Source organism: Ptiloglossa arizonensis, chromosome 3 (genome assembly GCF_051014685.1).
Source record: "Ptiloglossa arizonensis isolate GNS036 chromosome 3, iyPtiAriz1_principal, whole genome shotgun sequence".
Lineage (NCBI taxonomy): Eukaryota > Metazoa > Arthropoda > Insecta > Hymenoptera > Colletidae > Ptiloglossa > Ptiloglossa arizonensis.
In genome coordinates this window covers 4,564,756-4,580,138 of record NC_135050.1, presented here as the reverse complement: position 1 = coordinate 4,580,138, position 15,383 = coordinate 4,564,756, and the positions used below count along the sequence as shown (strand labels likewise).

The 15,383-nt window shown below is 27.4% G+C and overlaps 4 protein-coding genes across 15 annotated transcripts in view; 2 read left to right on the top strand and 2 right to left on the bottom strand.

Annotated features, from left to right (window-relative positions):
• Nucleotides 1-3,391, bottom strand: part of Rab35 (RAS oncogene family member Rab35) — a 23,528-nt gene extending 20,137 nt beyond the window's left edge. For 3 of the 6 annotated variants that reach the window (XR_012991514.1, XM_076307577.1, XM_076307580.1), the window contains exon 1: nucleotides 2,869-3,391. The gene's annotated coding sequence lies outside the window, so the exon portion shown is untranslated. The remainder of the gene's footprint in view (nucleotides 1-2,868) is intronic. The other 3 variants (XM_076307579.1, XM_076307574.1, XM_076307576.1) reach the window with 3 other exon arrangements.
• Adp (WD and tetratricopeptide repeats 1) lies at nucleotides 3,353-10,274 on the top strand. The gene is made up of 14 exons (XM_076307563.1): nucleotides 3,353-3,558; nucleotides 3,929-4,044; nucleotides 4,645-4,775; nucleotides 4,879-4,990; nucleotides 5,147-5,533; nucleotides 5,645-5,765; nucleotides 5,880-6,056; nucleotides 6,351-6,448; nucleotides 6,673-6,800; nucleotides 6,948-7,028; nucleotides 7,101-7,243; nucleotides 7,574-7,712; nucleotides 7,804-7,996; nucleotides 8,148-10,274. Exons 2-14 carry the CDS (start codon nucleotides 3,982-3,984, stop codon nucleotides 8,352-8,354), a joined length of 1,980 nt encoding a protein of 659 aa, XP_076163678.1. The 5' UTR covers nucleotides 3,353-3,558; nucleotides 3,929-3,981; the 3' UTR covers nucleotides 8,355-10,274.
• The window catches only part of Bbs5 (Bardet-Biedl syndrome 5 protein), a 5,655-nt gene continuing 187 nt past the window's right edge, over nucleotides 9,916-15,383 (bottom strand). Inside the window, exons 1-8 of one of the 4 annotated variants that reach the window (XM_076307564.1) lie at nucleotides 14,376-14,416; nucleotides 14,017-14,165; nucleotides 13,713-13,762; nucleotides 13,516-13,643; nucleotides 11,196-11,331; nucleotides 11,018-11,119; nucleotides 10,751-10,942; nucleotides 9,916-10,660 (exon numbers count right to left, since the gene is read on the bottom strand). In XM_076307564.1, coding sequence (XP_076163679.1) covers nucleotides 10,454-10,660; nucleotides 10,751-10,942; nucleotides 11,018-11,119; nucleotides 11,196-11,331; nucleotides 13,516-13,643; nucleotides 13,713-13,762; nucleotides 14,017-14,165; nucleotides 14,376-14,416 — 1,005 coding nt within the window. In that variant the 3' untranslated portion in view covers nucleotides 9,916-10,453. Of the gene's footprint in view, nucleotides 10,661-10,750; nucleotides 10,943-11,017; nucleotides 11,120-11,195; nucleotides 11,332-13,515; nucleotides 13,644-13,712; nucleotides 13,763-14,016; nucleotides 14,166-14,375; nucleotides 14,417-14,493; nucleotides 14,630-14,968; nucleotides 15,264-15,383 lie in introns of those variants that run through there. The other 3 variants (XM_076307567.1, XM_076307565.1, XM_076307566.1) reach the window with 3 other exon arrangements.
• The window catches only part of Bdp1 (transcription factor TFIIIB component B'' homolog Bdp1), a 12,660-nt gene continuing 12,200 nt past the window's right edge, over nucleotides 14,924-15,383 (top strand). For 2 of the 4 annotated variants that reach the window (XM_076307562.1, XM_076307561.1), the window contains exon 1: nucleotides 14,924-14,970. The gene's annotated coding sequence lies outside the window, so the exon portion shown is untranslated. The remainder of the gene's footprint in view (nucleotides 14,971-15,383) is intronic. The other 2 variants (XM_076307557.1, XM_076307560.1) reach the window with 1 other exon arrangement.

Here is a 15,383-nt window from a genome sequence, read left to right as displayed (position 1 = left end):
TAATACTTGTAGAAAAATACATATTGAGAGAAACTAAGTGGCAAAACAATGTTATTTTTGATAACATATATGGAAGAGTGAAAACAAACATCTTTAGGAAATCTACAATTATATTTTCACCAAATATTTGTATTATAAACATCAAATTTTAAAAAAATGTTTAATGTTTCAGCTCTCTCTAAGATATAATAAATACTCTCAAACGAAAAATTGAGGCGGCCTATGGGAAAGAAGCCTATACCACTGTAATCGTGCGAGTTTCTACTTTCAAATGCAATAGCAATTGTGGGGATTTGTAAATCAGTTTGCGCATTTGTCGAATTTGAAGCGACCGGTGTCATTTAGGACGCCCAAAACTTGACCCAACTTTGATGCTCTTAAACGAAAAACTGAGGCGGCCTATTGGAAGGTTTCTACTCTGGTGTTTCTCTCGTGATTATAATGATATAAGCTTCTTTCCCATTGTTGCTACAAATTCGAAAAACGCGCAAACGGATTTATGAATCCGGATAATTCCTATTGCATTTGAAAGTAGAAACTGATGTTCTGACACTGTCATCGATTTTGTCTTCTTTTAATGTTTAACCCACTTCAATATCTACAAAACTTTACCTTCTATCTTTTTTTGTCTTTTTTATTAATGTTGTAAAGCTCCTACTGCCTTCAGTTTTAGTACATGTAATTTTTTATTCCTTATTTATCAAAACTGTTTCTGTAATCAATAATGTATTTAACTCTGGATTAATTTGGCTAGAAATTGTAATCAACTTGGTTTAGCAGGGCCTGTCTGATTCCAAAAGTAATTTTTATAAATAAAAGTGATATATCTTCTTTTTTTCTGTATGTTGAAATTTTTTGGTCACTGTATAAGTTTTACGAATATATTAGAAGTGGAAAAATGCATTACACATATTTTATAAATCATTTTATGATATTTGCCTATTGACACTAACACCTGTGCATACTTGTTTGGATGTTTTGTATGATGGCTTTTCCTTATTACAAAATTATTATGTAATAGCTCACTATTTCATATAAAGGAGTACAAAGTAAATAAGATAAAAGATGTAAACATTTACTAATTATGGAGTAGAGTTTCATAAAGTAATGATATGTATTGGTCTAATAAGCATAACATATATATTTTTATATTATATTACCATGACCAGTTTCAATAGGTTCCCAATCAAATACATTTATCTAAAAAATGTACAATACTACTTTGTAGAATCAAATATCAAGAAAGTAATATACTGTTCAATTGTAATTGTAAACATATCAAATCATTGTATAATGAAGGAAAAATTAAATATATCCATGTATGAATTTCAATAAGTATACCTATTATAATAAAAAAAATTACATCAGTACTCCATTAATTTAGTGGATTCCATAGCTTCTTTACTTTTCAATACAAATAATATATCAGCTTGTAGAACACTGGTAATGCATTGTCATCTGCATAATGAATTAAGACAGACAAAAACTGAGATATTCAATATTATATTTTTACTAGTTATAGACCAATATTTGTTTACTGTAATCTGTCTAACAATATCTATAATAAATTATTATAACACAATATATATAAAATAGGTTGTTCAATAAGTTTTATCTTAGCTAATTTTTGCTCTTTTTGCAGTTCTCTCATTTTTCTTGATGTAAATTGAGCTTCAAGCAAAGTTTTTATTTATTTTTCTTTATCATTTCTTTTTATGACATTTAAAATGAAATATTTAATATATAATAATATATAATTAATAATTCTTGCAAAATATGTCTGAAAATATAAAATAAATGAATATTGTTTATTGATATTAAACTATATTTATATTTTATGTGAAACATAAAGAACAAGTATCCAGTTAGTACTCAAACATTTTATGGTTAAATGAAGTCACGATACAACCTGTACGATTTTCACTTCGAGTGACTGTGCAAATGAATGTAACACATACAAATATTAACTTTATTATTCATCAGTTTCTGGAGTTTGGACATAGTTTTTTACCATGATTGAATATTTAACTTGATAAAAAAAGAAAAAAGAAATAATTTATACCCTCAAATGTTGGATAGACTTGATTAACTCTTGCCATATCTCGCCTGGGTCTGTTTTGACTCGGAGAAACTTTTGCATTGCTCAATTATACTGTTAGAACAACTTTTCTTAGAAATTAACAAAGGTACAATAAAATAGAATTTGTTTATTCAAAATATTTGTGTAAGCAAGGTCGAATTACGTGCCTGTTTGGATCCTGGTGTGATCTCTCCTGGCATTGCTTACACTACTGGTCTTGAGAGGTTTGAGATGTTTCAAAAATGATTTCATGTTTCAGAATATGATTTTTTATTTTTCAAGTTATTTGAAAAGTATTTTTTAGAAAATACCATAAACGTATAAAAAGAAAAATTTCAAATTTCTAAATACTGTATTTTCAAATGCGATAAATTCAGCATTCTAAAATGTAGCATCACTGTTAATTTAAGTTTTTTGAATTTTTGTCTCAAAAAAAGTTCACTTATCTTTTCATTGTCAATGGAAATATATCTATACACAATATTCGTTACCAATTAAATGAAAAAATTAAAAGATGTTTCTTCGTTAGCAGCATAATATATATTGAAAAATGATTTTGCATACTACACATTGTAACTAATGATATGAATCTAAATTTAGATTTAGAAAGTGATGAAGATGATAGTAATTGAATATTACATATATAGAATTTACAATCTTTGTTATTTGTATGCTTATTGATAAATAAAACTACTTTTGGAGATTTCTATTTGCTTAATTTCAATTTTGGTGAAAGAAACGGACAGCTATATAGAAGAAAAAAGAAATTTGATTAAAACTTTCACTACCATCAAACCATTACCACACATTAAATTATTTCTTGTGAAAAACGTATTATTAACACAATCCTTACACATTTAAACATTTTTTATAAAGAATTTCACATAATTTAAATAAAGTTTCCAATAATGAAACTGACCACTTCTTGCACCGAGCCCTTCAAATTATTCATTCTCCCACCAATTTTCATTACCACATATGGAAGTGTATGCTTAAGTTTTTAAATAACTGTATTTATTCGTTCGATTTGTTCCACAAACTTGCCTTTTAATGCTTTTACTTATTGTATTGGTTGCTTACATATTATTTATAGAGAAAATTTCGAGATAATCGTACAATTACATTTGTAATATCTCTGCGATGTTGCGCAGTAAAAAAGCAATACATTAAAAATGCAGTTAAGTAATCAAAAAAGAGTTGTCAGTCAAGCCGTCTGCTCGCAAATCGGATTTCAGATCTTTCGAGAATAACAGAGAAAGCCTCACATAATATGAGTCACATTCGCCTTCTTTTTCGACTCTGCGAAGCTGCCGAAGTCGAGCTCACGGACACACAACTTTTTATTGGTGTGTAGTGGTGGGGGAAATTCAATATAGCGCTATGTAGCCTGAAATGCTTCATCTGGCCACTATGATACCCGCCCGTTGCAGAACTATAGTTGGTATAAGTTCCATCGGAAAATAGAAAATAATGATAAGGTTTGTGTCATATGTTGATCAAAATAAAAGTACATTAATGTTTTTTTACTAATCGTTAGAATATAACAAACTACTCAAATTATGTTACATTTATGAGATTTAGAAAAGAAGAGCACATAAGCGAGTATGTTTCTATAATGTTTCAATGATATATTGACAAGGAACTGTTTATTCATCTTTTCATATTAAATTATGTATCGATTTTAAATAAAGTATTCGTATTAGTTTTTATTAAAAATTTTGTTTTCTTAGATTATCATTGTCTGTGTATTTAGTAATAGGTTATTTTATGTATCATTGTCACATTTGCATTTTTTTTTCATTTTTATAATACAATGCAAATAATTGTGGTTTTTTTAATGATTTTCAGAGAGCATTTAATTTTTTCAGTACAATAAAGTGATTTATGAAATAAATATAGAAATGCTTAACATACACGATAAAGATTATAGAGTTTTAGATTTGGTACGGCAACGTGAGATACAGGTATGTTAGTGTAAAATGTTTATATTTTGTAAAGAAAATGTTTCTAGTAATGTAATGTAATTTTTTTTTATCATTAGAATGAGTAAAATGTAGTCTTACAATAACATTTCCCAAATATTTTTGGTTGTGAAACACTGTCTATTCCACAATACGTTTATGGAAAATAAAAATTCATGTATATAAACTATTCGTTTACTTCAAAGTTAGAAGACAAATTATGATTTTAAAAGGAAAAGTAATAAATTACTCTACACTGACAGTTTTTCACAAATGCTATTAGTATATTGCTACTTTCTTTGTAGATGTCATTATTACAAACACTAAGCCTAAAGAAAACTAATAATATGCAAAACATTTATTTTATTTCATATTTTAATTAGTGATTATAATTTTTTGTGGAAGATTTTGGAAATTAATATTACATAGAACATAAGTTGGAAAACAATGTTCTAAAGTTAGATCTTCTAATCCAGACATATCCTTTATGTCAATATATTGTTATGTGTTATTGTTATAATAAGTTTGTAAATTGAATTATATTAATTTTTAATATTAGTGGAATGCTGTGTTTCTGAATTTCACAAGAGATATTTTATTTAGGATTCTATAACAAGTGCAGTTTCTCGGAGATTACAAGTTACAGAAAGTTTAATATCTCGATTAGGATTAGAAAAAGAATTGGTTGGACATGCAGGATGTGTTAATTGCTTAGAATGGAATGAAAATGGGCAGTAAGTACTATAAATTAAATAAAAAATATTGTAGTAAATAAAACATAATTTAAAAAGCATAAGAAAAAAAAATTAGTACATGTAAATTAATATGTTCTTTCAGGATTCTTGCTTCAGCATCTGATGATATGGATATTATTTTATGGGATCCATTTCGATATGAAAAAAAGTTAGTACTTGAAACTGATCATATTGGAAATATATTTTCTGTTAAGGTAATTTTATATGTTAATTCTGAATATGTTGTTGAGTATTTAGATTTATTGTAGTTTGAGAAGTTGTAAATTTATAAATTCTCAAAATTCTTAATACTGACTTTTCATCAACAGTAAAAGAAGCATTGAATTTTTTTATTGTACATATCGTTTTAGTTTATGCCAAAGTCAAATGATAGTATACTGGTGTCAGGTGCTGGGGATGGCAAAGTACGAGTTCGTGATCTTACACTTTTTGAACCCATATTTATATGTGATTGCCATATGAGTCGTGTCAAACGTATTGCTACTGCGTCTACTGAACCTTTCCTATTTTGGAGTGCTGGAGAAGATGGTCTTATTTTACAACATGATATTCGCACTCCACACACCTGCAAAAGCAGTGAATGTAGTATTGTATTAATAAACCTTTCTAATCATTTGGGTCAATTTGCACAAGGCAAATGTATTTCTGTCAATCCAAAAAAATCTGAATTAATAGCCATTGGAGCTAGCGATGCCTACATACGAATGTACGATCGCAGAATGATTAAACTTTCTCAGGTAAGTATTAAAATAAAATGAATCAAATTATTACAAAAGGTATGCATTACATCATATTTAAAGTGATTACTAATATAAACCTGTAATGTTCTTATATTTTCTGTATAATAGGTGCCTTTTACTTCTAATCCATTGGTTCACCGGGCTAGCAGAGATTTAGGATTACCTGTTGGTGGTGAAGGGGATCCAGATGATAATATACCATTGGGTTGCGCACAGTACTTTATCGCGGGTTCGTTCGTACGATCAAAGATAGCGTACGCGACTCCTTTACCCTTATATTCCTCTGTTGCTACATATTATACGATTGCTTTAACAGACACTGTTAATGTTTGATATTGGGCAGGTCATTTGCAGTCTCGAGTACGTGATAGTAGGACTCTTACTACTACAAATTTAACCTTCAATGCTGATGGGAATGAGCTCCTTGTCAATATGGGTGGTGAACAAATTTATTTATTTGACATCAATGATCCAAAAACCATGAAGACATACTTTGGTTACTCTTCAAATGCATGTTCAGGTAACTATCAAAATTATTGCAGTTTTTGTGTTTTAATTTCTGATTAAAAACATAACATACATTTCAAGGCTTTCAACATTTATGAAACTTACTCTGTTACAACAGGTAACATATAAAAATGATAATTATTACAAAATAATAAAATACTAGTTTGGAATAAACGACACACACCAATTTACATTATTTGATATATTGTTTTACTATAAGTTTCAACACATTAAGCAATATTTTTAAATCTATATATAAAATACAAATTCAAACATTTTCACATTATTAAAAAGTACATGGGTATAGGAAAATCGTACATGGAAAAGAATCAGGCGGACAATAGGGATATTAGTAGGAAGAATATTAAAATCCTACCACAACATATTGAAGAATTAAAATGTCAAGTAAGTTTATAACAAGAAGAGTTTCTTGTACATTTTCTTTCATAAAAACACGTTCAAATTACCAATTAATTATGTAACAGCTAAGACACTAAAAAAAGTAATTTTTGTAAGTACTGAGTATTAAATGAACTGTTTAGTTCAAAATAAGAAGTTTGTTCATTGCAATAGATTAAAAAAAAAAAAACAATTAAACTAGTTAATCGGCTTTTTTCTTAACTTTTTAGGCTAATAGAAACTTTGAACAAAAAAAATATACTTCAGCAATTACTTTATACAACAAGGCAATTAGTTACTGTCCTAATGCAGCTGTGCTTTTTGCTAACAGAGCTGCAGCATATATGAAACGAACTTGGTATGAACTTTCAAATACTGTACTTAAAACTTACAATTCATAAGAAAAGGAAAAAATAATTACCTTTGAAAGATAAATAATTCCTATATTAACAATTTATGGAAGTACATGTGTAATATTTTTTCATATTTTCGATATAATTTGTAGGGATGGTGATACATATGCTGCTGTTAAGGACTGTCAAACAACATTACTTCTTGATCCAGGACATGTAAAATCATATTTTAGGTATCAATAATTATGAATATTATAATATTGTATTTACTGAATAATGTAAGTGTATTACATATGTATTTGTAGATTGGCGCGATGCTTATTTGAAGTTCATCGATCTGTTGAAGCTTATAAAGTAATTGTGGAGTTTAAGATAAAGTTTCCTGAATATGCATCTAATTCTGCCTGTAAAGCATTAATAATGCAAATAGAAGGAGCTATAGTATCTGGTACGATTTATTTTACGTTATTCAAATTGTAAATTTTTATTACATTTTTTAATGAACTGGAACTTCGACCTTTTCGGTACAGAGGATACTATAGTCACCCCTCAAAAATTATTCATAGCGGTCAATTGACGTCAAAAGTTGTAACGAACACATTGATCGATTTACGTCTCGGCCATTGTGATCGCCACACAACTCGACCGTCCCGTATTGAAAGGATTAAATTAACGTATTTATATTCGTATTAGTATATTAAGAAAATTCATCCATTATACAAGTTCGTTAAAAATGTTTCTTTAACAAATGTGTAATATAATATTATTTTATTATTAGAGAAAGATGATACTAAAACAATATTACAAATATCGAAATATGAACAAGCATGGCGACATAATACAATTGACTATAAAATGAGATTCTGTGGGCACTGTAATACTACTACCGATATAAAAGAAGCTAACTTCTTTGGAAGGTAAGTATATACTTTGAAAATTATTTAATAATCATGTAAAATATATATCATACTCCAATATATTGATAATTATGAACTTTTTTTCTTTAAGCAATGGGCAATATATTATGGCAGGATCAGATGATGGTTCCTTTTTTATTTGGGATCGTAATACCACAAATATTATCCGCGTATTAAGGGGAGATAATTTCATTGTAAACTGCCTTCAACCTCATCCATCCACATGTTTGTTAGCTACTAGTGGTATCGAATCAGTAATTAGATTATGGAGTCCTTTACCTGAGGTATATGTTGTGACTAGTTATCAATAATTATTTTATTAAAATAAAATATATAGACAAATGTTGTATATACAATTGTCAAATATATATTTTGTTTTAATATGTCGAAATAATTTAATTTGCATTAAGATATGATATTTTTGATCCAATATAGGATGGCAGTGTGAACGAACGAGAAATTCAAAATTTAGAAGGTGCCGCAACCGCAAATCAAACACGAATGAACACTGACCCATTTGAAGTAATGCTCACGAATATGGGATATCATTTTCCTGTTCAACAGAATGAAGAAGTTACTGTAGATGTCGATGAAGCTTTCGACCAGTCAATTCTGCACCCTTCGAATTGTAGACCAAGTTAAATTGTGAAAACAGTATGAAAAGTGGTATGAAATTGCAATTAACCTATTTGCATTAAGAAGTACAATGCGTTGAGTTATACATATCAATGAATGTGGAATAATTCACAAGCATCGATGTATTTAATTGATTTGTATCAATGATCATCCTAAATATGCCTCAAATTATGCAAGATACAGCTGAGTAATATATACAAGTGGGTGTGAAGTAATTCTTTATGAAAGAATAAGAAAAAATGTACAATACACTTTTTCGTCCAGGGCTTAATTTTTGAGAAAGTCAAATTTGAAAATTCACTGCGTCTATGCAATTTCAATTAAGATATGATTTGTCGGACGACGTATAACGCCTATTTTTTTTGTAAACAATACCTATACGAGGTTTACGAGTTACTAAATTTAAGAAAAAACAAAAAAGATATTTTGTTAACTACTTTATTATATCAATTATAGAATTATTGAAATTATCTTTGATATAACTCAACAAATAAAAATCAAGAGATCTGAGGTGTATTGATCTTGAAATCTAGTCGTTTACGCTTCAGAAACACATGTCCATACTATAAGGGATAAATTTATGTATTAAGATAAGTAAAAAATGTTATATGAATGTATGTTTTATATACCTTAGTTTTCGAGTTATGGATGATTGAAGAAAATGGTCAGATTTTTAGGGGGGATTATTTAAAGTCTATTGTGTATTGGGTCAAATGTTTTAGTCGGCTATTGAAGGCCTGCAACTAATTGTTAATAAAAATTGCTAATTGCTAAATTGCTATTTGCTATTTGCTATTTGCTATTTGCTATTTGCTATTTGCTATTTGCTATTTGCTATTTACATTCCTCTACAACATGGTACTACATTCCCTTTAATTGAGGAATCATCTTTCTAGTTCCCAGTTATATACGATTTATAAGAAAGAATACAAAATAGATTTGAAACTATTCGTGGAGCACCTAACTCAGACCTAATATTTTCGAGCAAATGTAAAACTTAATGCTAAAGCATGTAATAGCATGTGTTGATGCATGAGGTAGACACTTTAAACGTTTTCTTCAATCATGCACAATTTGAAAATTGAAGTATAGAAGACATGTTCATACATGAAAACCTTTTTTACTTATCTTAATGTGTATTTTTTAAACACTCTGTGTTTACAGATAAATAAAATTGTTAATCTGTGGAAATTCCAACTCGCATCATCAAAGTTCGCAGTCAGAAACGTTAACGTTATGCCAACTTCTTACATAATTGTTTTCTGTATATACTAAAAAATAACTTTAAACATAATTTTCTTAAAAAATATTAAGTAATGCATCTATGCATTTACTATGTTATTATTTATTAATTCACAAACTGGATACAAAATTTAAATTAAAATGGTGACTTACCTTATGGGAATACCGCTTGTCAATTTACAATTTGCTCGTATCACCGACAATTTCACTATCCTCAAATAGTTACATTACTTGCGGATTATATCACTTATAATGATACAAATATTTTATTGTAAAAGTGCGAATATTTCAAGACTTGAGGATTATTCTACGCCTAGTGATATGAACCAGACGTTACATGCAGAATATATATTCCGCTTCTTAATACAAATAGGTTAAATCACCGAAGACTTACAGTGTTGTATCGTAGAATATTAACGTCTTAATTCCAATTATCTATTTTTTTATCAATTCTGTGTAGTTGATCACTTTTGCGTAAATAAAAGAAAATAGTTGCATATTAATCGTTTATTGACTGTTTTTATGGACAAAATGATAAAGAATACTTGATGAGATGATACTGTATTAAAAAATTGATACTATTAGTTTATTGTATTTGTACCTCTTTTACATATATAGTTATCTACTAAATAGAAAATAAATCAAGGATTACGAATCTTAATAAATGTTTATGGATATATTTTATTGCTGTGACTATGTTCATTGCATTGTTAAAATCTTTCTTTAGCATTAGTTTCAATTGAATATTCTGTATATATTATTTTCATTTAAAACAGTAATACAGACTATAAATTAATAGTTTTGATAACTTTACATAAAAAATAATATGTCTATAATGTTGAAGTTTATAAATGCTTTGTAAATTAATTTTGAGGCACGAGTTCCCATATGTTCTGCAGTGTACTAGTTTCTTCAGGATTTTCTGCAGCAAGACCTAAGTAATTTGAAAAACTAGGTTTCCTCTGATTTAATCCTTCAGAAAAATAATAACCAAACACATTTAAAATTTCGACTTGATTATCTTGTATTTCAGAATATTGTTCTATACTTAGCTCCTGTTGCACTGGTGCCTGTAATAATTAAATGTATAATTAAGTGATGATGTAATATATTTACTTATTCAATAAATCGTTTGTAAAAATTATAGTTCTGTACATTACTTGGTGTTCAAGTATATAATCTATACCAAAAATTGGAAATTTTTCAAATGTTTTAAATAGCATTAAAATTTCCTTATAAAGAGTATGAAGCCTCTGAAGAGGTCGAACTCGAAAACCTAATATGTAACCTCCGCTAGATTCTGTACTGACGATGACCAAAGTTGGACCAAATTTTGAACTTTTAATAGTAATCTATCAAAAAAATAATTTTATATTTCATTTTTAATTTTGGATATATTTCTAATATATTTCCATATTTCTACTTACATTTGCTATTATAAGATATGGAATGGATATATTAAACTGATAATTCATATCAGCAAACCATACTAAACGTACATTTGTTACAATAAAAGTTCCCATATTTCCCTAATAAAACAATAATATAATATTCAATTTTTCTAAAATAAAAATAATTACTATAAACAGTAACTTGATTTTCAACCTGTTCTAATGATAAATTCCAAGTATCTTGTGAAGTTGAGCATACTGTTTCTTGTGGAAGTAGAGTCAACAATTGATCGTTAATTATTCCACTTCTTAATTTAATTTCACGATAAACCTTGGATGAAATATAAGCTCTGTAACATTGCAGTAATCCAATCTATAATGTGCGCCCATGGAAAATATCGAAGATTTTGAAGTATATCTCAAACTCCTGTAATGTCTACTACAGTAATCGTCAAGTAAATAGGCCTATTAAGACCATTCAGAGGTAAACCTATATATTCTGCCCACATCGCTGATTTTATCTCTCATCGTTTGTCCAATATTTAAATCCACTTATATCCATTTTTTAGACAAAGAGTGCAAAATAGTAGACGCCGTCTTTATCTCAAATATGGAGAAAAGCAGATCTATTACAGTATCGTCTTGTTATAAGTTTTTATTTGCGTCTTGTTATAAGTAGTTTCTCTATCCCTTCCACTGCTTTTGTAGTTATAGATTAGTTCATACTTCTGAAAGGAGTGACGGTCATAAAGTAGGAGGTGTCATTTGACCATTCTGAAATATTGTCTATTTTCTTTTCAATATTTTATCTTGTTCCTCGATCTTCTCACTTGCACTTCCCTCTCCCTGACCTTTCTTTAGGCCCCTCTTACGTTTCTCTTATTACTCCTTCCCACAAACTCTAATTTTCTTAAATATTCAATCCTTTACCGACCATTCCCCCATGTTTTTTAAGTTATTAACTGTAGATATATGCTGTTATAATATGATCTTGATTTAAAAGTTCAAAGTGAGTGACATCTCTGATATTTCATCACACACTTTCAATAAAATCTTTTGAGAATGGAGTCCTGGTTTGGGATACGATAATAATGATTCCAAAATGGAAGAAGACGGATAAAAAGTTGGTCCATTCTATGCCAAAACTTTTACAAGTTGTAATACAAAATAATGGCTTACACAAAAAATATTAAACAAACTTTTATATTATATAAAAGTATAATTGTGCTAATACTTTTGTTTTGCTAAAAACTGCCTTTATACGTATTTTATTTATTTTATCTAATATTGTAAGATTAAAGACTCGGTAGTTATTAATAAACATTAATTGGATATTTTGTCTTTTTTCGATTTGTAAGCTTTTATAACAAAAAACAAAGTCAAAGAAATAAATTTCAAAAGCCAAGTATACCAAGTATGCCAATACTTATATTCGTGACTGTATACAAAAACGTTCACAAATAAATGAGTTATCAAGCAATGTTATGTTCCAATATGAAATGAGTTTTAGGTTAAATAACTTTTAAGATAATTAAACGAAGTAACGTGATAAGCTTAAAGTAGAAATAATTAAGACATCTAGAAAGTAGTTTGTATAAACATATGACCAAAATGCGATATGGAATAATAAGACAAGAGACAACATTTCTTATGTAATGATATAATATCGTGTTATGATCAGATATTTTGATGCCTTTTTTTTATTAAATCAATCGAGGGTCAAGTAGCTTAACGGATTGAATGTCTCTAGTGATTGTGGAAGATTTCACACCACTGACTATCTTTCAAGAAGACCATATAAATCTTATTCTCATTGCAAAAAATTTTTAAAAATTCTTTAGGATACAATGAAATATCACTGAAGACTTGAATATATCCTAATTTTAGCAAAATCCAAGATGGTATTCCAAAAAGTATCTGACTGCGAGGTATAACTCTATAACTTTATCTACATATTAAAATAAAAATCTTCATTATATATGTTACAACTTAATAGCTTAAAATTGTATAATAAACACATTTTGCAGTACAAAAATTTTAGCAAAGATATTTTTGTAACTTTTTACTTAACAAAATATTGCTAATAACAATAAAGATACATCATATATAAAAAAAAAAAATACAAGATAGAAAATATTCCAATTAAGAGATGTTATATTTAAAAAATAATAATGTTTGATTTATTATATTTACCCTTGTTTTCATTTTTGAACAGAACAAGTAAATTATACAATGAATATAAATACAACTTTACATTTAATAAGCCACTTTTTAACTTTGATGCATTGAATGCAATTATGAAAGTGATAGTTGCTTACAAGGCATTGAAAATAAATGTAGTATAACATTTAAAACAATGATACATACAGTTTTTAAGTAATAATTTTTTAAGAAAATATTTCTAATCATAACTTTACTGGAACTTTCATACTAAGAAATGCATTTGTTGTTATGTAAATCTAGGTTTACGTTTTATCTTTTGATAACATCCTATGTAAGAAATAATAGATATTTAAGTTAAAATCAAAATATACCTGTATATACCAATAACAGATGTATAATGTCTTGTACTTTTTGAATCTTGATTTGTAAATATAAATTCATATCTGCAATTTTGAAAAGAAGCTAAAATATATAGTGCTTGCGTGTGTCTTCCTTGTAACTATAAAAGTTATTTTTGCTTTATCATTTCTATATATAAAAAACATTTAGCTTATTAAAATATACTAACAGTGTGTATAGTTTTAGAATTCACTGCAATGAAGGTGTTATAGCCAATACCTGTAGAGAAGAATACTTACATAAAATTTCAAAATTATTAATACAATAGTTAATAATATGCAACTTATAAAATGTTTGCTTTTCTTCTAAAGAATATTCATAAGCAAATAAAATTATTTCAAGTATTATAAATACAATCTTTTGTCATTTAGAATTAATTACATTTTTCCATAAAAATAGAACAAAGAGCAAAAATTTTTTCTAAGAGAATAAAATAAACTTATTTTATTTATACTTAGAGTGGTTGTTCATACTTAGATTTATTCGAGGAAGAAGTAAAGAATGCCATATAATTCTGAGATTTGTTACTATGAGTCTTCCATTATCACCTGCATTTCCTTTTGTATCTTCTATCAAATCAAGTTTATCAACAGCAAATTCTCCTAATCGTAGTTGCATGTGACTAAACAAAATTTGAAATCCTACATGTATCAAAATTTTTCTATGAATTTTTTATGCAAGGTGAAAAGAATTTTTTTCACATTATTTGATACAAAAAAATAACTGTATCAGATTTTGTTTACATGTTCCTGTCTTATTTTTTAATTTTAATATAGTTTCCACAGTATTAAAATATATCAACATTACATCAATAAAATAAATAAAGTATTACGTGTGAGAAATGTCAAATCGAACTTCACTATCTTGCCACATTTTTAATAAAAATATATTAACAATATCAGTAATCTTGTGAGATTCATACAATATAAAAATCAATATCGTTGCCATACCTACAAAAGTACAACATCAATGTAATATTTCTTATGCTTAGAACAACTTCATATAATATTTTATTTTGAATTATCCATTATTCCAAATTAAATACAGTTTCAGTTATAGTAAATGTAACTTAAGTTACATTGTACGTATTTACACAAATGTATAAAAGTATAAACTTATCTGCATGAATCCAAAGTTTTAAAACTAATACCAACAATAGAACATCGGAGAATGTTAGCACACTGTATAAAAATTACTGAACATTAATATTGAAAGGATTATTTAATATACAATACTATAAGCGCAAATTTTTTGTTTTTAATCTTCATTGAGTTGAAATCCTGTAATTATTAAAATACTTAATAAATTTTCACCATCTGGGGAATATTACTACCGTAGTTTATCCTTCTTTTTTACAGTATAAATTATATCTTGCGCGCTAAAACGTTTGACACTTGCGTGATAATTAATATTGTTATATCTAACCTGTACGTGACAGATCGCGTTAGTTGCTATCAAATAACAATTCTCTGTCTAAATTAATATTTATTAAATATATTGTTTTATGTTTTCAGAATTAACATATTTGCTATTACAGTTACTGTTTTGTTCTGTTTAGGTGGTTACAATAATACTGCTGGCAAAACTATTACTTTTTAATATTTCCAACTTGTTATGTTTGTGTTTCTATTAAACATTCATTGCTCTCATGTTTTTATGGTTGAAAAAAACAATTTTGTTAAATTAATAGTTTTTTTGTGTTGTTAATGAAATAAAATCACACTCTTAATGATATGTATCAAAATTTATTTTAAAAATATAATAAAATATATTTAATTAATATTAATTCAATCCTTTAATCAATTACGAATTTACAACAGAATCGTTATTTTATAGCAAC